The sequence below is a fragment of the Bubalus bubalis genome, chromosome 9, assembly GCF_019923935.1.
Source record: "Bubalus bubalis isolate 160015118507 breed Murrah chromosome 9, NDDB_SH_1, whole genome shotgun sequence".
Classification (NCBI taxonomy): Eukaryota; Metazoa; Chordata; class Mammalia; order Artiodactyla; family Bovidae; genus Bubalus; species Bubalus bubalis.
This window is the reverse complement of record NC_059165.1, coordinates 94138698-94164178: the sequence shown is the minus strand read 5'-3', so window position 1 is coordinate 94164178 and position 25481 is coordinate 94138698. Positions and strand designations below refer to the sequence as shown.

At 55.6% G+C, this 25481-nt stretch overlaps 2 protein-coding genes across 3 annotated transcripts; both read left to right on the top strand.

Moving 5' to 3' along the window:
- The first annotated feature begins 1164 nt into the window (after window positions 1-1164).
- On the top strand, window positions 1165-8392 carry ANGPTL4 (angiopoietin like 4). The gene is made up of 7 exons (XM_006046720.4): window positions 1165-1840; window positions 2453-2563; window positions 2691-2808; window positions 5734-5847; window positions 6160-6255; window positions 6347-6628; window positions 7724-8392. The coding sequence occupies exons 1-7, from the start codon at window positions 1502-1504 to the stop codon at window positions 7903-7905; spliced, it is 1242 nt and encodes a 413-aa protein (XP_006046782.3). The 5' UTR covers window positions 1165-1501; the 3' UTR covers window positions 7906-8392.
- A 5786-nt stretch (window positions 8393-14178) lies between these two features.
- RAB11B (RAB11B, member RAS oncogene family) lies at window positions 14179-23978 on the top strand. 2 transcript variants are annotated; one of them, XM_006046719.4, is made up of 5 exons: window positions 14207-14377; window positions 20817-21012; window positions 21793-21986; window positions 22337-22417; window positions 22993-23978. In XM_006046719.4, the coding sequence occupies exons 1-5, from the start codon at window positions 14338-14340 to the stop codon at window positions 23136-23138; spliced, it is 657 nt and encodes a 218-aa protein (XP_006046781.1). In that variant the 5' UTR covers window positions 14207-14337; the 3' UTR covers window positions 23139-23978. The 2 variants fall into 2 exon arrangements, with proteins under 2 accessions (XP_025149162.1, XP_006046781.1); XM_025293377.3 differs by lacking the exon at window positions 22337-22417 and having other exon boundaries at window positions 14179-14377.
- Window positions 23979-25481: the final 1503 nt, after the last annotated feature.

Below are 25481 nucleotides of genomic sequence, written 5' to 3'. Positions count from 1 at the left end.
CAGGCAGGTTTTCTATGCCAGCCTCAATTTTTGTACAAGGTATAGGGAAGTTGGTGGGGCTGGAGGGGGAGGACTTCAGTAAAAGTTTGTCAAATAAGTGCTAAGCCTGGAGAAGGAAATGGTAACCCACTCCAGTATTTTTGCCGAGAAATCCCATGGACAGAGGAGCCTGGCAGGCTGCGGTCCATGGCGTCCCAAAGAGTCGGACAAGACTGAGCAGCTAAACAGTAGCAGCCCAAATCATGAACGTGGTCCACATCATGGCCTCAATTCAATTCTTCCTCTGTCCCAACTCTGCCCCTACCCCAGGCTCAGATGGTGGGGTCCTTCCACCACCCTGGGGACTCCATGTAGTAGAGCAGAGGGCCCTTTTTTTGAATTAATGAATGCAGGAGAGGGAGACTGAACATAGAAGAACATTCTTCCATGCAGCCCCTCTTCCCTTCTGAGTTTTCTGCTTCAGTGCAGGCAAATACTCAAGACTCTGAAGACCCTGAGGGTGAGTGGGCAGTGGGGAGACAGGCCCCAGCTCGAGACTGAGCAAGACAGATCTGGGCCCTGCCACCAGGGCACTAAGTTTCGAGGAGTGGGATGAGGGAATCAGGCAAAGGGACTTCCTTGGTGGTCCAGTGGCTGCGACTCCGAGCTCGCAATGAAAGGGACCCAGGTTTGATCCCTGGTCAGGGAACTAAAGACCCTGCATGCCTCAACTAAGACCCAGCACACCCAAATTTAAAAAAGAAAACGAAAATCCCACCAACACATCTGCGATGATGAAGCCTTGAGCAGCAAGGAGAGCGGAAGCCTGGGAGATGCCTCCCCAGGGGGTCCAGCCTGGGCTTGATATGCTCTCCCGGGAGGAGGGGATGTTTGCGTGCTTCCGGGCTTCCTGTCTGGTCCTGCTGGACTCAACATACCAGAACCCTCTTCTCTAGCTCTTGACTTGGAGAGTGGGGGTCAGGAATGCTGCCGGGCATGCCGTTCCTGCCGGCGCCGTTTCCCCACTGAACGTGGTTGGGGTGGGGTGGGGAGGGCCTCGGAATTCCGGTGCCTGGAAGGCGACCGCGGGGAGAGGAAGTCACGTCTCCCATGGTCAGCAGAGAAGGCACGACGGAAAACGCACATCAGGACCTGGTGAGAGAAGCCAGACTTTTGCACTTCCCACGGCTTCCCAGACCCGGCATAACTACCCTGCTTCCAGCGTACTGAACCCCAACCCCGGCCCCCACTCCCCGCCCCCGGAACTTCACGCGCCCCGCCTTCCAGGCTCCTCCTTCCTCGCGCGCGCAGCGCTTATAACAGAGGGCGTCGCACAGACGCACCAAACCGAGGGCCGGGGGCTGTCATTCGAGTCTTTCCGCCGGCTTCTGCACCGAAGCGAGTCCTCCGCCAGGGCCTTCGGGTTTCCAGCCCTCGCACCTCGACCCCAGAGTCTCTCTGGCGCCCCCTCATTCCTGCCTCTCCGAATCTCCGCGTTCCGAAGCCTGGACCACCAGGAAGGATGCGCTGTGCGCCGACAGCCGGAGCAGCCCTGATGCTGTGCGCCGCCACCGCCGGGCTGCTGAGTGCTCAGGGCCGCCCGGAGCCTCCCGAGACGCCGCGCTTTGCTTCCTGGGACGAGGTGAACGTGCTGGCGCACGGCCTCTTGCAGCTCGGCCACGGGCTGCGCGAACACGTGGAGCGCACCCGTGGGCAGCTGGGCGAGCTGGAACGGCGTCTGGGCGCGTGTGGGGCCTCCTGCAAGGATCCTGAGGGGTCCGCCGCGCCTCCGCGCGCCGAGGCCAATCTGGTCACTCCCGGCGGCAGCGACGCCTCCCCAGAAACCCTCCGCAGCTTGAAGGTACATACACGCTACTGCCCTGGAAGGGAGTGAACAAGAAGGGGCGCATCCCGAACACCCTGGTCTCTCCTTTTTGCCTGCATGCTCAGTCGCTCCGTGATATCCGGCTCTTTTGCTACCCCGTGGACTGTAACGAGCTTCCCTGGTGGCTCAGACGGTAAAGAACCCGCCTCAGTGCAGGAGACCCTGGGTTCGATCCCTGGGTTGGGAGGACATGACAACCCTCTCCGTTATTCTTGCCTGGAGAATCCCCATGGTCAGAGAAGCCTGGTAGGCTACAGTCCATGGGGTCGCAAAGAGTCGGACACGAGTGAGTGACTACGCACAGCACAGGACTGTAGCCCTCCAGGCTCCTCTGTCCATGGGATTCTCCAGGCAAGAACACTGGAGTGGGTTGCTATTTCCTCCTCCAGCGGATCTCCAGGGATCGAACCCGCTTCTCCTGTATCTTCTGCATGGACAGTCGAATTCTTTACCACTGAGCCACCAGGGAAGCCTGGGCTCTTCTGCCCCGGCCTCAAAGGATGGAGAGTTGGAAGCAGGACCAGCGGATGAATGGAGAAGGTGGTGGCAGAAGACTGGATCCTCACCAGACTTTTACACTCTCCCCAGACTCAGCTGGAGGCTCAGAACAGCAGGATCCAGCAACTCTTCCAGAAGGTGGCCCAGCAGCAGCGGCACTTGGAGAAGCAGCAGCTGCGAATCCAGAATCTACAGAGCCAGGTGCCAGTGCTTGCTCCAGATGGGGAGGGAGGTTCAAGGTGGACCCTGTGGGTCTGGCTGTGGAGCCAGGCAGGTTGAGCAGCCTGAACCAGCCAGACCTGACATCCTCCTCCTGGTCCTGTCCTAGATGGATCACCTGGCCCCCAGGCACCTGGGCCACGAGATGGCCAAGCCTGCCAGGAGGAAGAGGCTGCCCAAGATGGCCCAGCTTGCTGGCCCAGCTCACAATATCAGCCGCCTACATAGTGAGTGTCCAACCTTTTGCTGGTCTCTAGCAAACTCCCCCCCAGCCCCACCCTCATTCCCCGACTTACCATTCTTTCTCCTTTCCTTGTTGGGTCCAACTTACTGAGAAAGAGAGAGGCTCTGGCTGTGCATCCTCGTGGGAGAACAGGTCTCTGGTGAAGGGGTGACCAGGACATCCCCCTCTTCAGCCCTTACCCTTCCTCTCTGGGCTCCCCTCAAACCCTTCTTCCCAGAAAGTCAGTGAGATTTTCCCAAAGCCTCGAGAGCCACTAACTGGAGCAGGGGTTGGGAAAGTGGGTTCAAGAGGGGGTTGAGCTGCAAGGGTGTGGGGAAAGGGCTGGTATGGCTCAGGGACACCTTCCTGGGGGGTTGGACCCTTGCAGAAGGGCGGGATGGTGGACAAAAGGGTGCCAGTTTGGGAGACTGGAGCCCCCCTTGGGTTAAAAGAGAACGGCTGCCAGGGAGGGGGATGTTCTGACGTTTGGGGCCACCAGGTGTTTGTTGTTGTTTGTTTGTTTGTTTGTTTCTGCATCACTTGGCATGTGGGATCCTAGTTCCCTGACCAGGGATTGAACTCACACCCCATGCACTGAAAGCACAGAGTCTTAACCACAGGCCGGCCAGGGAAGTCTGGGCCCTCATTTTAGAGTGTGGATCTGGGAAGAGAGTCTAAGTCAGGGAACCCCCATCTCCCCGGCCAGTCACACCATTCACTCTTACATCTCTTAACAAGTCTGGGGCCCTTGATCCATGCACCTTGCCTGGCTCTCACGGCTCTATTGACCTGGAAGTGCTGATCGCCCCTTCTCACCCTGCCCCGACTCCTGCAAGTTCTAGATCCTTTATTGTGTGTGCCCCAGAGCACCCCAGATCTACAAACCAGCATGTCTGTAGGTGTCTGACCCTGGCTCCCAGCTCCCCAATGTCTCTGTCCCACCCTAAGTTCACAGGTCCAGACCTGGCTGGCTTCCCCGTGGTCCTCCTACCCCATCCCCCCACTGGCATCTGCAGCAGTCTACAGCCAACTGGGTGAAAGTTCGAATCCCCCTCTTCACACCCGCTCTCGGGCTGGTTGCTGGCTTCCAGCCCTCTGGTCTTGAGGGCTCTCCCACCTCTTGGTCCCACCACCTCCCCCACCAGGAAGGGGAAGGGTCCGCTACACCCTCCCAAATGGTAGCCCTGCCATGAGGGGCTTCTGGGACGGGCCGGCAGGCAAAGGTCCCACCTCAGGAATGTGATGGGGGAGGGGGGGGTCATGTGTAGGTTGGGGGACTCCAGGCTCAGCCCTGCCAAGCCGGAGAAAGGTCAGAGCTGAGGAGACAAACAGCTGGTGCTAATGGAAGCCACACTGGTGGTTTGGCCGGCTGCCTGTTGCGATTGGAAGAGAGGAAAGTAGGTGAAAGGGGAGCTGCCTGAGGGGCCAGGAAATGTCACCAGTCACTCTGGGCCCGCCCCCACCCCCACAGCGCCAACATGTTCACCCCACAACCTGAGCCTACCCTTCCCCCTTCAACCTTTCCCCTACTTTTCCTGCTGGGGTGGGGGCCAGGGACTTCCCCAGTCTGCAGACATGCCCAAGCCATCCCTCCATCCCTCCCTCCTTCACTCTTCAATCCTTCCTTCTCCCTCAGATGCCCGGGACCCCGGGTGGGGCCTCTGTGGTGCCCTCCAAACCCTATCCAGGCCTGATGCTCACCCGCGGCTGGAGGAAGCAGAGCCCCTTCCTGTTTCTCTCTGTTCTGGCCCCACCCCCACTCTGGTCCAGCTCCTTCAATCATTCTTTCATGGCATCTTTATTAAACATCTGCTGTGGGCTGGCATCAGCTGGTGCCAGATGGTGGGCAGAGAGCCATTCCTCATCCCTGACTTCAGGGACCTCATACAGTATGGGAAGTTGTGGAGAGATCACAGATGGCCCCAGTGTTGGGGAGTAGGAAGTCCTCAGTGGCCCTTAGCCTCGTCTTGGGCTAATGATGGCCAAAATCTTGGCCTTCTCTGCCCACTGAAGCCGAAGAAAAAAATACAGAGACAGAGTTTGGAGGGAATAGAAAGGTGGCTTTAATTCTCAGCCAGCAAAGAGTTTCGAAACACGGTAGGCTCATGCCTCAAGAACTGTGCCCCTCCCCACGCCCATGATGAGTCTCGGGCCTTATATAAGGCAAAGGCTCATAGTCAGGGGTCGATGATGAGGAATAAAGGCAATAGGGTCTTGATTTCTTCCTCTTGCATTGTTTCTAAGACAGTCATAGTCTGGTGTTGGTAACTCAGTGATTGAGTCTGGCTGTTCGGTGGCTCTGTGGTCTTCTTTCCAGTGTGTAACTACAAGGGGAAGGGTGTTTTAAGGGTAAACCCCAGAAAGGCCGAAGAGCAAGCTTCGTTACAGACAAGCAGAGTTAGGAGCAGTTAAAGTAAGAAAAAGGAAACAACTAGGAATGTTCAGGCCTGATCACTGTTCTCTTTATCTTCTTTGTTCTCAGGAAAGGGAAAGAAAAAAACTCATTTCTCTTTTTTCCCTATTTATTGCAACAGGATGTGGAGGGGAGAGGGGAGGGATGGGTGTCAGAGACATCATCCTTTCCAGAAGCTGGGACTTTTAATATGAGGCAGAGAACTGCATGAGGGAAGAGGAACATGCTAGAATACTAGCATGTTCAAATACCCTGTGGCCAGAGCGTGTGTGCTACCAGGAAGGCTGTGTGGCCAGAGGATGGGGGTTCAGGGTGGAAGGAGGGGGGATGGGTCTGGCTGGTCCTGGGGAGTCATGGGCAACTTTAGGCAAGTGGAAGGGGGCACGGTGAGCTGAGGAGTGCCCCCTCCTGCCCCTGTCACATGCTGCCTAGCCCCGAGACATGCCTGTTTCCTGAGACGGGGCGTCTAGGACGGCTCTCCGTTTCAATCCCCCCCATCTTTTGTCTGTCCTTCAGAACTGCCCAGGGACTGCCAGGAGCTGTTTGAGGACGGAGAGAGGGAAAGTGGATTGTTCCAGATCCAGCCCCAGGGATCCCCGCCTTTCCTGGTTAACTGCCAAATGACCTCAGGTAGGGCTGGGCTGGCCCCCAGGTACCCCGAATATCACAGGCCTGGTTGTCTTTCCGTCAAGCGCAGCCACTTCTTATTCCCCACTTCCTTCTTCTCTGCTGGGTCCTGGGACAAAGATCTAGGCAGAACCCCCAGCTTACTGGCCAGCTCACCTTCTTTCTTTGCCAGTCTTCCTCCCATCCTGCTGGGGTGGGTGAGAGGAACCGTTCTCCCTGGGTTTAGAGGTGCTTTGGGGTTTAGGGAGCCAAACAGGGGAGGCAGGATCCCTTACAAGAAGAATCCTCCTGATGACCTCGCACTTTTCTGGGCAGATGGAGGCTGGACCATAATTCAGAGGCGTCGGGATGGCTCCGTGGACTTTAACCAGCCCTGGGAAGCCTACAAAGATGGCTTTGGAGACCCCCAAGGTAGGTGTTTCCTGCAGGCCAGAGGCACAGCGGGGAGGAGGGTGTTACAGATCTGGGGGTCCTCTTCATGGATTGGCCTCTCCCATGGCAGGTGAGTTCTGGCTGGGCCTGGAGAAGGTGCATCGCATCCTTGGGGACCGTGGCAGCCGCCTGGCTGTGCAGCTGCAGGACTGGGAGGGCAATGCCGAGTCCTTGCAGTTCCCCATCCACCTGGGGGGTGAAGACACCGCCTACAGCCTGCAGCTCACGCCACCGGTGGCCAGCAAACTGGGCGCCACCACCTTCTCGCCCAGTGGCCTCTCCCTGCCCTTCTCCACTTGGGACCAGGACCACGACCTCCGCGGAGACAAGAACTGCGCCAGGAGCCTCTCTGGTAAGCGAGCCCTGTCCCTCTCCATCTTGCCCTTCTCCACACAGCTTTTCTGCATCCCTGCCCCGCCTTCAACCCCATCTGTTTCCATGCCATTCTTCTTTTTTTTGGCTTCTCCGGGTGTTAATTGAAGCATGTGGGATCTAGTTCCCTGACCAGAAATCAAACTCATGCCCCCTGCATTGGGAGCGCAGATTCTTAACCACTGGACCACCAGGGAAGTCCTTATTTCTGTGCCCTCTTCTCCTTACTTGCTCTGGACCCTTAGGCAACTGACAAGGCCTCCCCCCTTCATTTTCCCCATCTTTAAAATGGGTATAGAGATTTCCCTGGTGGTCCAGTGGTTGGGGATCTGAGCTTCCACTGTAGGGGACATGGGTTCAATCCTAGGTCAGGGAACTAGGATCCTGCATGGTGCGGCCAGAAAAAAAGAAAGGGTATAACCACCCTGCCCACACTACATGATTGCTATGAAAATATTAATACAATGAGACGACTCTGCCACAGGCTAGCCACCAAGACAAACTGAAGGCAGAGCCCACGACCTATGAAGTGAAACAGATGAAACTGCCTTGTGGTGGGTCGAAGAAGGATGGTCGTTTGTTGTTCAGTCACTGGGTCATGTCCAGCTCTTTGTGACCCCGAGGACTGTAGCCCGCCAGGCGCCTCTGTCCATGGGATTTCCCAGGCAGGAACACTGGAGTGGGTTGCCATTTCCGTCTTGGGAAGAAGGATGGAATAGTGATTAATTTCACATGGTTCAGTGTGATACAAACTAGTGAAACACACGACAGTCATAGGAAGGCTTTAATAAATGTTCACCATGTGGCAAGTGTGGAGAAGTAACTTGCCAGGGTCACAGACGTAAAAGCTGCAGTTATGCAGGATGGGGTGGGGAGGCGCCCTGAGCCCCTGAGGTGCCTTTGTCACAAGCTGGGGTTCCTCAGAACACAGTCTGACAACCACTGCCAAAGTTCTCTCGTCTAAAGCGGGTGATGGCCAATATGGCCAATACCCAGCTCCCTCCCCACCTCGGCCCCACTGGAGACCCAAGGACCCACGGGCTTGACCATGTCCCCTTTTCTCTGACCTTGGCAGGTGGCTGGTGGTTTGGCACCTGCAGTCATTCCAACCTGAACGGCCAGTATTTCCACTCCATTCCGCGGCAGCGGCAGCAGCGTAAGAAGGGCATCTTCTGGAAGACCTGGCGGGGCCGCTACTACCCACTGCAGGCCACCACCATCCTGGTACAGCCCACAGCGGCCCAAGCAGCCTCCTAGCCTCCTCTCTGGGGCCTGGTCTCAGGCCCCCAAAGGACAGTGACTCTTGTCCACGTGTGGCCACTCCCTCCCTGGGCAGGGGCTCCAGGCAAGGGCTGTCTGGAGCCTCGAGGACAGAGAAGATGCCCATGACTGGAGAGGTCCCCTTGATGAGTAGGGGAGGCTGCAGGAAATGCCCTCTGAGGAGAGCAGGGCTATAGGGCTGTTGGGCACAGACCCCGAAAACGTGGGACAGAGGGGCACTGAAACCCCTCCTCACCCGCCCAAGGAGCAGGGGATGCAGAGGGGACCCTGCGGGGGTGGGGCAGCCAGGCCGGCCCTCGATGGCCAGTGGATTCAGTCACATTGACTGGCTGGAGCTCCAGGGCTTCCCGTAGGCCTGGGCACCCTCACTGTATTGTGGGGCCTGGGTGCTGTGAGTCAGCTGGCACCCACGGCGTCTGGGCGGAGCCCACAGAATTCTCGGAATAAAAGCAACTTCAAAACATTTCGTTCTTTTACATCCTTTGGTTTGTTTTTCAAAGTGGACAGTTTTCAGAGTCCGCATAAACAGGCTCACAGGGTGGAGGGCGAATGCTCCAGGGCTCTTGAGGACAATGCTAGTTATCCCCACCATCTCCAACATCTGCTTTCAACTTCCTTCACTTATGGTTTCATAATGGAGATCTCATGTTCATTTTCAGAGGTACCAAGCAAAACCCTCATTTGGTCCTTCTGGAAGCAGGTAATAGAGAAAGTTAGATGCTCTTCCTGATCATACTTATGCACATGAATCTTGATAACCTTTTAGTGTCTGGCCACATGAGAGAAATAGGGAGGTAAGCTGCATATTTAATGTTATTTTTTTTTAGGGGTCACATTTTTAAAAAAGCAAAACAAAGAAAAAGGAAATAAAAACGGCTAAAGTTTAAAAAGAAACAAAGTAGGGGACTCCCCTTGTGGTCCAGTGGTTAAGACTCTGAGCTTCCACTGCAGGGGGCACAGGTTTGATCCATGGCCTGGAAATAAGATCCTACATGCCTTGTGGCATGGGCAAAAAAAAAAAAAAAAATATATATATATATATATATATATATATATATACACACACACATACATATATATAAAAGAAAGAAAGTAAAATTTATTTAGGAGTGTACTTGATTGAACCCGATATATCCAAAATATTGCAGTTTAAACATGTGGTCAATATAAAAGTTACTGAGATACTTGACGTGGCTTCTCGTACTGAGTCTTCTGAACCTGGTATAGATTTCACATTTACGGCACATTTCCGTTTGGACCGACCATATTTAAGGGCTCAGCAGCCACAGTGGCCAATGGCCACCATCTTGCACAACCCAGCTCTACTGTGTTACTTTTTTTTTTTCCTTGCCTTGCAACTTGCAGGATCTTAGTTCTCCTACCAGGGATTGAAGCCACGACCTCGGCAGTGAGAGCTTTAGAGTTCTAACCACTGAACTGCCAGGGAATTCTCTCTACTCTGTTACATTAATGCAGAGTTTTGTGTAAACTCTTTCCACTTTTGGCTATGTCTGCAAAAGTTTTCCTTTAAATTAGCTTTAAAATATATACATATAGGGGGGTGAGGAGGGGTGAATAAAAAGAAAAAATATATATGTGTGTATGTGTATGTAGTGTGTATATATATATATAGGCTTCACAAGTGGCACTAGGGGTAAAGAACACGCTTGCCAGTGCAGGAGACATGAGACACAGGTTCTTCGATCCCTGGGTTGGGAAGATCCCCTGGAGGAGAGCATGGCAACCCACTCCAGTATTCTTGCCTGGAGAATCCCCATGGACAGAGAAGCCTGGCAGGCTACAGCCCATGCAGTCACAAAAGAGGCAGACATGATTGAAGTGACTTAGCGCGTGGGTGCGCGCACACACACACACACACACATATAAATTCAACTAATATTTCTTAAGCACCTACTAAAGGCCAAGCCCTGTCCCAAGTGCTTGGGACACGCTAGTCGACAGAAAGATCCCCATCTGGGGACTTACCTGGCAGTCCAGTGGCTAAGACTCCATGCTCCCAATGCAGGGGACACAGGTTCCACCCCGGTCAGGGAGCTACATCTCACATGCCACAACAAAAGACCCCATATGCCACAGCAAAGATCAGAGATCCCCATTGCCGCAACTAAGACCTGGCTTGGCCAAATGAATAAAAATAAATTTTTAAAAGACTTGTCTCAGCACCATGCGTGTATTCCCATTACAGATAAGGGTCCAAACAGAGACACTCTTATAATTGATGGTCCAAATGGAGACACTGTTGAGAGTGAAAGGGGGGTGTGTTGTTAATAATTAAGCCAGACGACACACTCTTAGGCATACAGGGACCTATTGACCCAGTTTTTTAAAAAGTAGAGGCATATCTCTACAGCGTGTGGAAAACCCATATCACTTGCTATAAATAGGTTAGGAAAACTAAATTCAGTGAAAAAACAATGCCGATGCTTTCAAATTCCAGTTAGAGGGACTTTCCTGACCGTCCAGCGGTTAGGAGTCTGTGCTTTCACTGCCGAGGGTGCGGATTAAATTTCTGGTTTCGGGGAACTAAGATCCCGCAAGGTTCATGGATCGGCCAAAATTAAATAGACTCTGAGCTCTCAGTGTTCTGGGCTTGGGTTCAATCCCTGGTCGGGGAACTAGATCCCACATGCCACAGCTAAAGATGCTGCAATAAAGACTGAAGGTCACTCCTGCCGCAACTAAGACCTGGCACAACCAAATAAATAAAAATAAATATTTTTAAATTTCTGAAAAATATATCTCCATATATAATTGAAAATATATTATATATATATGAATCACTCTACTATACACCTGAAATTAACACAACATTGTAAATCAACTATACTTCAATAAAGAATTAACTTTAAAAAAAAGAACTGAAAAAAAAGGTACGACTTTCTCAGTATGTGTGTGCACGTGTTAAGCTGCTTCAGTTCGTGTCCGACTCTCCGACCCACGAACCAAACGCAGGGATCAAGCCTATGTCTCTTGCATCTCCGGCATGGGCAGGCAGGTTCTTTACCACTAGTGCCACCAAAGAAGCCCCATATACACACTGCTGCTGCCGCCACTGTTGCTAAGTTGCGTCAGTCGTGTCCGACTCTGTGCGACCCCATAGACGGCAGCCCACCAGGCTCCTCCATCCCTGGGATTCTCCAGGCAAGAACACTGGAGTGGGTTGCCATTTCCTGCTCCAATATACACACTACTAAACATAAAACAGGTAACCAACAAGGGCCTATTGTACACTACAGGGAACTATATTCAATATTTTGCAATAGCCTATAATGGAAAATAATCTGAGATATATATATTTATATGAATATATACTCATATATATTTACATGAATCACTTTGCTATATACCTGAAAGTATATAAATCAAGTGATTTATATACTTGTAAATCAAGTGAAAGTGAAAGTGTTAGTCGGTTCGATCATGTCTGGACTCTGCAACACCATGAACTGTAGCCCATCAGTCTCCTCTGTCCATGGGATTTCCCAGGCAAGAATACAGGAGTGGATTGCCATTTTCTTCTCCAGGGGATCTTCTTGACCCAGGGATCAGACCCAGGGATCAAACCCAGGTCTCCGGCATTGCAGGTGGATTCTTTACCATCTGAGTCACCAGGGAATCCCATTGTAAATCAACTATACTTCAAATTGAAAAGAAAGGAAGAAAGAAAGACTCTGACTCCTATGTGAAGAACAGACTGTGTGAGGTGAGCACAGAGCAGGGAATTTTGGGAGCAGGAAACTACACAGGTCCAGGAAGTGATGACAGGGCTGGGACAGGGGCAGCAGCAGAGGAGAGGGTGCCAAGTGGTCAGAAATTTAGGAGGGAGGAGAGGCAGAGTAAGGCAATTGAGGGAGGGGATGGGAGAGAGGGGCAGGGGAATAAAGGATGAGAAAAAGAGAGGAGTCCACAATCTCTGGCTTTGATGATGGGAGTGGGGGGATGGAGTCACAGGAGGAGGAGAGAATATGGGAAAAGAGGTCAAATTTGTGTTTGGGATGCCTGGTGAACATCCCAAGGAGGAGGCCCAGGAGGCAATTATAATAATTACTATAATTAGCACATGAGCTCTATGGTTACACTGCTGCCTGCATGCTCAGTTGTGTCTGACTTGTTGCAACCCCATGGACTGTAGCCTGCCCACCAGGCTCCTCCGCCTATAGAATTTTCCAGGCAAGAATACTGGATTGGGTTGACATTTCCTCCTCCATCTTCCTGACCCAGGGATCAAACCCGAGTCTCCTGCATCTCCTGCATTGTAGGCAAATTCTTCACCACTGTGCCACCTGGGAAGCCCCTATACTTACACTATCATTAATCAACCATTTGTTGTGCACTAGCCATGACAAAGCAGTGATGGCCACAGACACAGTCCCTGCCCTCACAGGGTTGATGCTCTGTTGGTGGGGGACAGAAACTAAATATGTTAATGTATTTGTGAAAATTAAAAACAGGAAACCTCAACTAAAATTGGCATCAGAGGGACTTCCCTCGTGATGCAGTGGTTAAGATCCCACACTCCCAATGCAGGGGGCCCTGACTCGATCCCTGGTCAGGAAAACTAGGTTCCACATGCTGCAACTAAGAGCCTCCATGACTCAACTAAAAGATCCTGCATGCGGCAACTAAGACCCAGCGCAGGCAAATTAAAAAAAGAAAAAGGAGTTAAAAAGGCTTGCAGAGGGAGCTCTTATGACCTGCCACTCTTCGATTACCCCAAACAAGGAGGACATCAGTTATAGACCCCAACCAGAAGAGAGGCACCTTACGCTCCCAAACAGAAACTGCTACTACTTCACTAAAGTGGGAGAAAAGGACTTTCTTCCTGTCCAGCCAATGGAAACACCACAACTCAGCCAATTGAAAGCTGGCCTCATCTGAAGGCTTTCATTTTTCTGTTGTGCATGACTTCTTTGTTCCACCCTCTTTTCTATAAAAGTCTTCCATTTTGTACAATCCTAAAGGAAAGCAACCCTCAATGGAAGGTTGATTGGAAGGACTGATGCTGAAGCTGAAGCTCCAATACTTTGGCCACCTGATTCAAAGAGTCAGCTCATTGAAAAAGACACTGATGCAGGGAAAGATTGAAGGCAGGAGAAGAGGGTGACAGACGATGCGATGGTTGGATGGCATCATTGACTCAATGGACATGGTTTTGAGCAAACCCTGGGAGATGGTGAAGGACAGGGAAGCATGGGGTGCTGCAGCCCATGGGGTCGCAAAGAGTTGGACACAACTGAGTTACTGAACAACAATAACTGGGAATTATCTCTGCTTGACAGATGAGATGCTGCTTGATTCATGAATCTTTTAATAAGGGCAACAAGATCTTCACATTTACTCAGTTGAATTTTGTTTATTAACAGGATTGAGAGGGAAATATACTTTAATGTCAAGGGAAGATAAATAAATCCTCCTTAAGGCAGAAGAGATGTGGAATAAAGCAAGATAAAGAGACAGAGAAGGGGAGAGTGTCTGACATGCCAGATGTTGTTTAGTCGCTCAGTTGTGTCCGACTCTTTGCAACCCTATGGACTGCAGCCCACCAGGCTCTTCGGTTCACGGGATTCTTCAGGCAAGAATACTAAAGTGGGTTGCCATTTCCTTCTCCACAATCAAACCTGCGTCTCTTGCTTGGCAGAGGGATTCTGACATCCAGTAAGGATTTATAAATATTTGTTAAACAAAGACTCAATGACTGACGGTGGGTGGTAGATTAGATCTGTTTAGATCAATGATCTAGTTATACTCCAAGATTCCCTAAGATTTCTTCCCTATTATACCGAGTGAGGAAACTGAGGCCGCTGTAGGGGTGGAAACTGCAACCCAGAAAGAAGGGGACCTCTAAGAAAAAAAGGTCCACACACAGATGCCCGCCAGGAGCTGTCATTTACTGGGGCAGCGAGGGTGGGAGTAGGCGTACCGCAGAGCAGCGCGCATTGACTTATGACGTCATCGGGACGTTAAATAGCGTAACACTACCTGGACGTAGCCCTATTTCCCTTCCCGGCAGGTCATCTGGTGGCCCGGTACTATCTGAATCAAGCCTCTCATTGGCTAATCGCCCCGTCAATCCGTTCCATTCTTCCAGTCTTCCGCCCCGCCTTCCAGAACTCGCTTCTGATAGGCTGGTGAGGCTGTCACTCCGGAAAGGTCCGCATTCCTTCCGCCTTTCTCCAGGAGACCGAGGGCGAAGAAGGTGGGTCTCCGGAGGCGCCCACCCCAGAGGCTCTGCTTCCGTCTCTTATTGGCTGCCCTGGGTGCCGGTCGCTACATCACCCACCGCTGATTGGCCATTCGGCCGCCGCTCTGCGCGGCGCCGGCTCCGCCCCCGTCGGGTGTTTGTGGTGGGGCTGCGGAGTCGCCGATCCCGCCGGAAGCGCCAGGACAATGGGGACCCGGGACGACGAGTACGACTACCTATTCAAAGGTGCGGTCGGTGGGGCACAGACGGGCAAGCGGGCGGTGGCAGGCAGGAGCCGAGGCTGCGCTTCAGGCCTCTGGGCCTAGGCCGGAGCCCGGAGCTTGGGGCCCAGCAGGCCGGGCAGCCGGGAAAGGCCAGTGAAGGCCGGTCTTGGTCAAGTTCGGGCCAGGGTGCGCGGCCATGCGAGGCCGGCTGCTCAGAGAGGCTTGGGGGCCCGGGATGCGCCGAGGCGGGGCCAGGGCCCAGAGGGGGTGGGGCCCCGGGCAGTGGGAGAGGCCGTTAGGGGCGGGGCCCTCAGAGGGGCGGGGCCGCCCCAGCATTTGGCGGGCCGGGCTGGGTGGAAAGCTCCCTTCGTGATGGGGGCGGGGCCGTTAGAGGCGGTGCTAGTGTGTGGTGGGCGTGTCCAAGAAATGGGCTGGGCGAATGGGGGCGGTGCTCTCACCGAGTGGGAGGGGCCTGTTTTGATTAGTGGCAGTGCATCTGTAGGGTGCCCGGGAAGGTAGGGGCGAACAATGGGGGTCAAGGTGTGGTGTGGGGGAATGGGCAGTGGACCCTGGATTGGGAAGTGGAGTCGGAAATGCGTTGAGGGGCACCTGGAGTGGGGGGGGAAGTCAGGGACTGTGTGTGCTAAACCCAGACCTGATGGTTAACTCTTAGAACTCTTTTAAGAGCGCTCTCCAAGTACCTGCACTTTTCTAAGCACTTTACACACGTGAATTCATTGAAGCCCTCGCACAGTGAGGTCGGTATTGTATTATCCAGTCTTTCTCTTTACGAACCTGGAAACGGGCACAGTTTACGTGGTGGAGCAGGATTTGAACCCAGACCACTTAAGCAGTGTACCTGGGGTTGTCAGATCTGAGTGGGCTTGTCAGACCTCCTCCTCCAGCCTACCAAAGGATCTTCCTTGGCCAGGGAGCAGAGGGCTCTAGGAGCCTCAAGTAAGACTTGGGCAGGTCAGGCAGCCATTGCTGGGCTGGCTTAGGGGTCACTGACTTTCCAGAGCCTTCTGTGCCAACCTAGGCTTTGGCCAGGTCCTGTGCCACTGAGCTGTGTTCCCCGGCCCACATTAGCCACCCTTGAGAGCTAACTCCAGGCCCACTCGGGGCACCCTTGCCATGCTACCTCCCATGCCAGCCTTTGGCATCTTTGCCTCATTGCGGGGAGCTTGGCCATGGCTGGGAATGTAGTGTGCCCGTCACTATGTATCTGTGGTATCATCCCTGGTTGAGTCTGGGGTTCTGGGGACCTTGGGGATGTAGAAAGTGGGATCTCCAGTGGTGAATGGTTTCTGGGCAGAGGGAGTCCCTGTGCCACTCTGTCACACAACATTGTGGGCTCCAGGAGCTGCTTGCAAGCTCATAAGTTGCCAGGAGGTGAGGCTGTGTGGTCAGCAGGCATCTGGCTCAGGTGCTGACTGAGCCCTACGGGGGTCTCACATTAGAGGCGAGAATGGACACTCTGTCAGGGCTTTGAGGGTGGGTGACAGGTGGCCTGGATGCCAGTCCTGCAGCACATGGTGCCTATGTCTACCCAGCCTACTCCAGGGGGCTGCTCCCCAGGTGCTGACTGGCCCCCACCTGCATGTGTTACTGCTGGGCAGGCCTGGGCAGGGGGCGTTTCTCCCAGAGTCTCTTTTCTTTTATAAATATTTATTTATCTAGCTGCATTGGGACTTAGTTGCGGCATGTGGGATCTAGTACCCTGACCAAGGATCGAACCCTGGCCCCCTTGCATTGAGAGCATGGAGTCTTAGCCACTGGATCGATCACCAGGGAAATTCCCCCTTCCAGTGTTTCTGTGGTCCTTCCTCACTTGTTATTTGCAGGGCTGGTTTAGGGGTCACTGACTTTCCAGAGCCTTCTGTGCGAACCTAGGCTTTGGTCAGGTCCTGTGCCGCTGAGCTGGGCTCCCCAGCTGACATTGGCCACCCTTGAGAGCTAATTCCAGGCCCACTCGGAACACAACTGTTTGCTGTTGTAAATAATCCAGCTCCAAGTGTTTGCACGAGTCATCTTTTGTCCTTTGGTTTATTTCCTTGAAGTCTGTTCCCAGAAGAACAGTTACTGGGTCAGGGGCACTGGAACTGGGCTGTGTGCTTCCCAGGACCCATCTCCTGAGTCCTCTTTCTGGAAATACTTCAGGGACAACTGGCCCCAGGGGGCAATGCCCACCTGCCCCACTGCCCTCTCCCCCTGCGCTCCAGCAGGTGCCCTGCTGACCTCGAGCCGGGTCAGAAGTGACAGTCTAACCCACAAGGTCAGCAGTTCGCAGTCTGGTCATCTGAGACCTCACCTTCACACTTAATGCCTTGTCAGAGGACCTCTCTATTATTTTTTGACCCTCTATTATTTATTTTTGGCTGTGCTAAGTCTTTGTTGCTGTGCGGACTTTTCTCTCGTTGCGGCAAGCGGGGGCTAGTTTCTGTGTGGTGGTGTCGGCTTCTCATTGCAATGGCTTTTCTTGCTGCAGAGCATAGTCACTGGGGCATGCGTGCTTCAGTAGTATCGGCTCCCAGGCTCAATAATTGTGGCACACAGGCTTAGCTGCCCTGTGGCATGAGGGATCATCCCGGACCAGGGGTTGAACCTGTGTCTCCTGCATTGGCAGGCAATTCTTTACCACTGAGCCACCAGGGAAGAACCCTCCCCTCCCCCCCACCAATTATCTTTTAATATTTGTCTCTAAATCCACTCAGTTAAATAGGAAAAGGAAATTCTGACTCTGGGAAATAAAGAAGGAAGGCAGACAGCAGGCAGCGAGCTGCCACTATCGCATCACTGGCCATAAATATGGCAAGTAGACAGAAACGTGAATAAGCTGCCCCCCCACAGGCCCTCCTGTGACCCCATGGCCTGCAGAGGGTCAGGCCTGGGCAGTAGAGAGGTGTCCAGACACAGCTGTGCTGGAAGGGTTGACAAGGATCCACTTTCTCACCACACAGCTCCCCCGCCCTGCCGCCTGGTCGGGGGATCCCTTCTGGAGTGGAGGGGTTTGTGATCTTCCCATCCCCCATCCTGTGCCCAGCCTCCCCCAGGCTTCAGTTACCTTTCCCTGGCCCTGCCCTGGGCATGGAGGGGCCACACCGCTCACTCAGGACACTGGCTGCCCTCTGCCCAGCCCTCCCGGCACCAATGTGCTTTTCTGGCAGCCACATCACAGGTTGGCTCCCCTGTCCTCCTGGTCAAGGCCAACAGGTCCCCCTGGGGGTTTTCCCACATGCTTCTCCTTTTCCACTGGGCTCATCCCTCGCACCCCCAGAAGTGAGTTTATTTATTTGTATCTAATTATAGATCCTCACTTTTATCCTGCTAACATTTTATCCTTTTCAGCCAAGGGCCATTTCCCCAGCCTGCCCGTCAATTCCCCAGGGGTTCCCTTGACCTCTCCTCTGATGGACCAGGTGGTGAGGTCCACAGTGGGAGCATCTGTGACCCCTGATCAGCCTGGAGTGGGGGGGTGCAGTGCCTCTGATGGCCACTCAGTGGCCTGAGTGTCAGAGGCTGGACTCTAGATGTGCTGCACTGTCCTGGGGCAGGGCAGGGGACCAAGGGTTTCCAAGAGGTGCCAGCTCTTTGTTTTTGCCAGTGGGGCTTGCCTGCTTGGCCAGCCAAGTCGTGTGCCCTGGGGGACTGTGTCCTGGCCAGTGATGCCACCAACTTCTGGGGAAATGCTGGGGGCCATGTCCTCAAGGGCTCTTTCTTTCCCTGAGACAACAGATGACTTGTACTTTGGACAATGGCATCCTCATTCCACAGCCTGCACACAGGACTGGCCTGGCCACTGCCTCACCAGCCAGTTCTGCACTGGGCACCGCGTGCCAGGGACCTAGGGGGCAGCCCTGCCTTGTGGGCCATTTGTCTGGGCTGTGGCTGGTGGCCCTTGTGTGGCTCTGGGCTCCACTGTTCTCATGGTGTGACCTTGGGCCAGGGGACTTGGTCACTCTGAGTTAAGCATCCCCAACTATACATGATCATGTGAGCATCTGTGCCTGGGGTGGCCTTGCGAACTCCATAACAAAGCCCTTAGGGCTGGGCCTGGCCTGTGGGACTCAAGAGATTGTTGGCTGGGCCAGAGCAGACCCCATGTGGTGAATGGGACCCCCAGGCTGGACAGATGGACAGGGCTGGGAAGACCGTGAGAGGGTAGGGGGAATACAGGGCCAGGCCCAAAGGGACCCTCTTCCTCCTGATTTCCTGTTCTCTTCCTGAGGACATGAGACCTGTGTGCAAATCTTCTTGGCTTTGGCCAGATTCATGCCACCACCATGGGAAGGAGGTCAGGGGTTGGGGGTGTGGACGGTGGGCCCACAGTCAGTCCAGCCGTGGCCCCACTGGCATGCTGGGAGTCCTTGGCCCTCAGGCCCATGTTCACTGACCTCTTTCCACCATTCTCTGAAGTCAACTTGGCATTCTTGTGTCTGGTGCCCATGGTGTCAGGAGACGACATTGGCATTGTCATCAATGGCTTGGCCACGTGGTAGTTTGAGAGGAGAGGAGTGCCTGAACTCAGGGGTTTTGAAGGATGAATAGGAGTTTGCCAGCTACTGTAGGGGGTCAGGATACCCCAGATGGTGGGAGAGGAGGCTAAACCCAGACCCCTGAGCTCAGCCCTGTACTTAGGAATCCTGGGTTCACATCCTGCTGAACCACTCTTAACTGGATGGTCCCACGCAAGTGGCTCATCTGTAAAATGGGTCATGTGATGTATATGTGAGGTGATGGCACATCAAGCGCTTTCTCAGCACAGAACATTCTTCTTGTTTTTGTTATTCTTGGCTCTAAGGCAGCCAGTCCAGAGAGTGTACTGAGTCCTGGGAGCTGCCTGGCCTACCCCTCCTTACTTAGAGCCCGAGGATGGTGACCTGGGCATCTCCCAGTGGGGGAGAGGTGGGCCTGGGAAGCTCCGCCAGCTCCTTTGGCATTCGTTCATCCAATAGGTATTAATCAGGTGTGTCCTGTGTGCCGCACCGCGCCAGGTCCTGAGGATACTACAGCAAACCAGATTGTCCAAGATGGCTGCCCTCGAGGCAGGGTGACAAAAAAATCATTAAATGAAAGCTGGCGAGTGTGGTGGGTTGGAAGCTATGGAGGAAAGGCAGGGAAGGGGACTGGGGAGTGGCGTTTTAAGAGAATGGCAGGGTTTGGCCTCCTTGATCAAGTGCCACCTGAGGGGCCACACAGAGGAGAGCAGGAACCCGGTGGGTACTTGGGGAAGAACCTTCTAGGTAAAGGGTAGTGTCGCGAGGAGGCCCACATGTCTGGAACAGAGTGAGTGAGGGGGGGAAAAGAGGGGAGGTGAGGGCAGGGAGGGGACGGGGCAGGTCATGCAGGGCCCTGTGGGCTCCGGACTTTGGAGGTGGGAGCCCTATGAGAGGGTGGGGGAGCGGGGGAACCCACTCAGGGTGCTCACAGGCGCCCTCTGGCGGCCTAGAGGAAAACAGCCTGTTCGTCGACGCTGAGAATAAACGTAGAAGCTCCTGTCTGGGGTCAGGGAGCAGCGAAGCTGTAAGAAGCAGCAGGAATCTGGGCGCGCACACATAGAATTTCTCATCAAGGAAAAACTTCGCTGGGGCCTTGAGCGACCGACCATGTCTGCAGGCCCTGGGGTGCCAGAGCCTAAGACCAACGCTTGGGCGTCCCTGGGGTTTCCAACTGGAGCATCTAGAAAGAGACGCTGTTTCTTCTGCACTGCGCACACACCGTGCACACACGGACACGAGTCCCCGGGACTGTGTTCTGGGCCTGAAGACAGCCCCTCCTGGCTTTTCCAGCCCAGAGCCTGGAGCGGCTGGGCCCCCAGAGGCAGGGCTTACACAGGTGGGGACAGGCAGCATGATAAAGGGAAGAGTGGAGAGAGACTCGCCCATTTTCTGCCCTGTTCTGCGTTCACGGCTCAGGCAGGCTCTTGTTCCGGCGTGCCTGCAGGATGATCTGACACCACCCCCCCCACCTGCCCCGCAAACCTGCCCTAGTGTACCAGATGTTGGCTGAGTTCCGATCCCAGGCATTCCCATGACCCCCTCCCTAAGGTGCTCCCATCACTGTCTTCCTGTGGAAAAGGCAGCCCAGAGAGGTTAAGTGACCTGCGGAAGGTCACCCAGTCCTGAGGCTTTCTCAGGCATGCCCTGACTTCCCAGGTCACCAGGGAAGTTTGGGACGGTCGAGGTTTGTGACTCCCCAGGCTGCCTTCTGCCCAGTGCCTGGGTCCCATCTGGGGCAGCCCTGCTCTGAAGGACCCTATTCGTGTTGTACCTCATGCTAGGGGCCCAGGACAGTACTGACTCCGCTCCGTCTGACTCTTGTCATGCGTCTGCAGCACCCTGGGCTCCGCTGTGAAGGCCCTGTGGGTGGATGTGGGCGGCATGTGGGGTCTTGGCTCTGGGGCACTGCCCGCTTCTGGCCCAGGGAGCCTCACTCGTGCCCCTCCCCACCCCTCCCCCCAGTGGTGCTTATCGGGGACTCGGGCGTGGGGAAGAGCAACCTGCTGTCCCGCTTCACCCGCAACGAGTTCAACCTGGAGAGCAAGAGCACCATCGGTGTGGAATTCGCCACCCGCAGCATCCAGGTGGACGGCAAGACCATCAAGGCGCAGATCTGGGACACTGCTGGCCAGGAGCGCTACCGCGCCATCACCTCGGCGTGAGCAGCGGGGCCAGGGGAGAGGGGGATCGTGAACACAACCCCGAGAGCAGGAGGCCCAGGGTGGAGGGACAAGATCCCTGGGAGCTGTGGACCCGCTAGAAGGCTGGTGCCCAGTCTTGGCCATGCTGTGACCCCCAGGTGGGCACGCCCCACAGCCCCTCTGACCCCTGGGTCCTGTTGAGGTATTGCTGTGCCTCTGGGCACTGGCTGCATGGTGAGGGCTGTCATCGTCAGTCTTGGTCTGCGCCCCATCCTGTCTGCTCAGCCCACCCAGCCCCCCACCAGTGCTCACCATGTCCCACTCCATCCTGGCCTCCCAGTAGCCATCATGACCCCACAGGCTGCCTCTTCCCTGACCCTTTCAACTTCCATCAGCCACTTGCTGCCTCCTGGATTTCTTTCACTGAGGCCAGGTCCCCTCCTCCGCTCCTTCATCTCTCGGACTGAATGCCTGTCCATCCATCTGCTTGGTGCCCCGGACAGGCCAGGCCACAGCGGGCATTAGGCCACACAGGGCATTTCCCTCTGTGGTGGTCTTCTCCTTTTAGTGGTTGACCCAAGGAGTGTCTTCTGACCCCAGACTCCCAACTCCCTCCTCAGGCCTCCCCATTCCTGAGCTGAATCTGGGGGGTGGAGCTGGGGCCTCAGGACACGCACTTCTCTCTGGAGGCCACGTTGGTCACCCCTCAGGCCAAGGAGCTGCTGCCCATGGAGCCTGGGATGCCCCCTCAGGCACTGGCTCAGCTCACGCCTGGCCCCACCCCTCCATCCTCACAGGTACTACCGTGGCGCAGTGGGCGCCCTGCTGGTATATGACATTGCCAAGCACCTGACGTATGAGAACGTGGAGCGCTGGCTGAAGGAGCTGCGGGACCACGCTGACAGCAACATCGTCATCATGCTGGTGGGCAACAAGAGCGACCTGCGCCACCTGCGGGCTGTGCCCACGGACGAGGCCCGCGCCTTCGCAGGTGAGTGCCCACCAGACCTGAAGGGGTGGCCAGAGGGCAGCTAGGGGGTCACTCTGGGTCATCTGCTCTGGCCGGGGCCTCGAGGTGGGGGACTCTGACTGAGGTGTCAGAGAAGCATCTGGAAGGCAGGCAAGGCAGCTGGCCCACAGTGGGTGCGTCTTCCATGCCTGTGGCCACAGAGCCAGTTTCCCCTCCCCGAGAGTAAGTATCCAGTCCTACCCCTTTGGCCCCCGACCTTCATCTCCTGGACCAGGTGAGTGGGCAGGCAGGCAGGGTCCCCAGGAGAGGGTAGGGGTGCCCCCCACCCCACCCCCCCAGCTGACTCACCTGGGCCATATCCTCTCTTCCAGAAAAGAACAACTTGTCCTTCATTGAGACCTCAGCCCTGGATTCCACCAACGTGGAGGAAGCGTTTAAGAACATCCTCACAGGTGGTCACAGGGCCAAGCTGGGGTCTCAGAGGGTGGGCATGAGCAGGGCCCCAGCCACCCAGGTCACATGCTCCAGAGCACAGCCCCCAAACCTTCCTTTATGAAAACCACTGTTCAGTCTGGACATGGGGACAGACAGGACCTGCTCCACAGCATGAGGCCAGGTCCCACCCATACTGTCACTCAGAACACAGGGACCCTCCTGCAGGTGGGCCCTGGGTAGCTTCACTAGAGAACAGCCTGCAGGGTCGGCGGGAGGCATGTGGCCTCAGGGACTCGGAGCCCACGGGCTTCTGGAAATTTCTCCTTTGGAAAAGAAGGCCTCTGATCTTACAGAACGAGTGGCCCTGGGTGGGAGGTACATCTGCAGACAGGTGTGGGTCCTTCTGTTCCTGGGTACACAGCTAGCCTTGGGGATTGGGGGGAACCTCCGGGAGCCCATTAAGGGGCGCCCAGGGCACAGTGGGAGCCTTTGGGAGGGATTCCAACTCAGCATCCGGAGGGCTGCCTGGAGGAGGTGACATCCAGAAGAGTACTCCGGCCTCACCCCATGCTTCCCTCCCCCCACCCCGTAGAGATCTATCGCATCGTGTCACAGAAGCAGATTGCGGACCGTGCAGCGCACGACGAGTCCCCCGGAAACAACGTTGTGGACATCAGCGTGCCGCCCACCACCGACGGACAGAAACCCAACAAGCTGCAGTGCTGCCAGAACCTGTGACCGCCCCGCACCTGTTCCGAGCGTGCGTGCACGTCCCGGCCCTCCGCCCCTCTCACTGCCCCGCCCCCACCCTCCCGCCCCTCTATGACTGGCTCCCGCTCTCCCCTCAAGCTCCGCACGAAGAACCAGACCAAGGAAAGCTAGGAGGCCCTGGCTGCTGCACCTGCTCTCCTTGGGTTCCAGTGGGCCTCTCATCTCTGCGGGGCGGGGAGGGTGGTAGGAGGAAGACGCGGGCCAGAGGCCAGGGGGATGAGCAGCAGGCTCTTCCAGTTTTCCACGGCAGCCTCGGAGGAGTGATCGCCGCCCTCCCTCTCTGGCGGGTTCCCACCCCGAACCCCACTCCTGGCTGATTCAGCCAGACGAGCAAGGCGCCGGGGGCTGGGCAGGCGGACACTTGGCTCTCAACCTCCTGCTCGCCCATGCACAGCCGGCACCGCGCACGCCTTTATCCTCTCCCGCGCGTGCGCGACTCAAGCTCCTGCCTGTAGATTTATGCTGGGAGAAGACCCTCTCCCCACCTCCCCCTCCTTTTTGCACGCAGCGCGCTCTCCAGCCTTCACCCCATCCCGTGCCCCCCTTTCTGTCTTGTCTCCCCGTCTGGTCAGGAACCTGTTTGCAAGTGAAGCAATATCTCCGTGTTTTGTATATACAACCGCTCTTGTAGCCTTTGGTTTTTTGTTATTGTAGAGAAACACAGATTCTTTATACACTTTGTAAGATTTACGCCAAACCCTAGCTCTCGATCTCTTATTCTCCCTGTGGCCCCTGCATTGTTGCCCGGATGCCTCATTTCTCTCGCCCGGTTACTAAAATGTATAATTCGAACTTCCTGTACAGAAACCTGCCGCTGCGCCTTTGTCTTCTTTTTCTCTGCCAGGCGGCGCTCCTGAGCTGGGGTCTTACTGCAGGCGCCCATCGCCATGGCTCAGCCCCCGCCCAGGACAGAGCAGAGCCCACAGTGGTCCTGGGGTGGGTGAGGGTGTGGTTGGGTGGACCCTCTTCCTGCCGCCCCGAGGCAGGGAGGGAGGAAAGGCTGGGGGGTGGGCAGTTAGACGCCCCCGGCACTAGGACTGCCAGCCCTAAGACCTGAGGGTGTGAAAGGGTGGGCTGTGTCCACTGCTCCCCGTTCTCAGCCCATAGGTTGCGGTTCACAGCTGACATTCAGTGGCGCCCCACTCCAGTACTCTTGCCTGGAGAATCCCATGGACGGAGGGGCCTGGTGGGATGCAGTCCATGGGGTCGCTGAGAGTCGGACACGACTGAGCGAGCGACTTCACTTTCACGCATTGGAGAAGGAAATGGCAACCCACTCCAGTGTTCTTGCCTGGAGAATCCCAGGGACGGGGGAGCCTGGTGGGCTGCCATCTATGGGGTCGCACAGAGTCGGACACGACTGAAGCGACTTAGCAGTAGCAGCAGCAGCTGACATGCTACCACCCACCTGGCCTCCTCCTCAGCCGTCACCTTGCTCGATGTCAGCTCCACCCCAGCTCACTCCATCCTAGACCAGCCTTTGAGGAGTACCCACTGGGGGAACACCCGTGACAGAGGAGGGGCGTCGGGTGCTGATGGTTCCTCTGGGTCTCCTCAGGACCCAGCTTCTCCCCTTGGCCCGTGTGGGCAGGACTGGCCTGAGGGTCACTTCTCACTGTGGAGGGGGCAGAGCAGTGCCCCGCCCCACTCTGATCACGTGACTGTGTGTGTGTGTGTGTGTGTGTGTGTGTGTGTGTGTGTGTGCGCGCGTGCGCGCGCGCATCTCCCCCCACCCATCACCTGAGCGCTGGCAGCTGTTCTAGAAGCTCCAGCCTCTGGGAGAAGCCAGTTGTGCCCTTGAGCCCTAGGAGAGCCACCAGAGTGGGGTTGGTGGGGGGGAGTGGTGGCACGCCCTCCAGGCTCTGGCTGCCCTGCCAGGAAGGATGGACAGACCCTGACACGTCTCTCCTGGAAGAGCTCAGAGCCCAGAGCCGCAGGGGTGTTCTGACCTGGGAGGTGGAGTCAGGATGTGTGGTCCAGGGGGCCAAGGCCAGTGAGAGAACTGGGGGTCCTGTGGGACTGCACACTCCAGGGTGAACACAGCCCCTGGGGGGTGCTGACTCCCCTGGGTTTGGACAAGGCAGGGCATGTAGAGGATGGATGGTGTGAAGAGGGCTCAGGAGGGCCGGGTAAAGTGATGAGGCACCGGAAGGGTGTCAGGCGGTCAGAAGATGAAATCTGGGAATTCCCTGGCAGGACAGTGATTAGGATTTCTTGCTTCCACTGCAGGGGGGCACAGGTTCAATCCCAGTCAGGGAACTAAGATCCTGCATTGCGAGCAGCGTCCCCACCCCCCAGCCCCCCAAAATT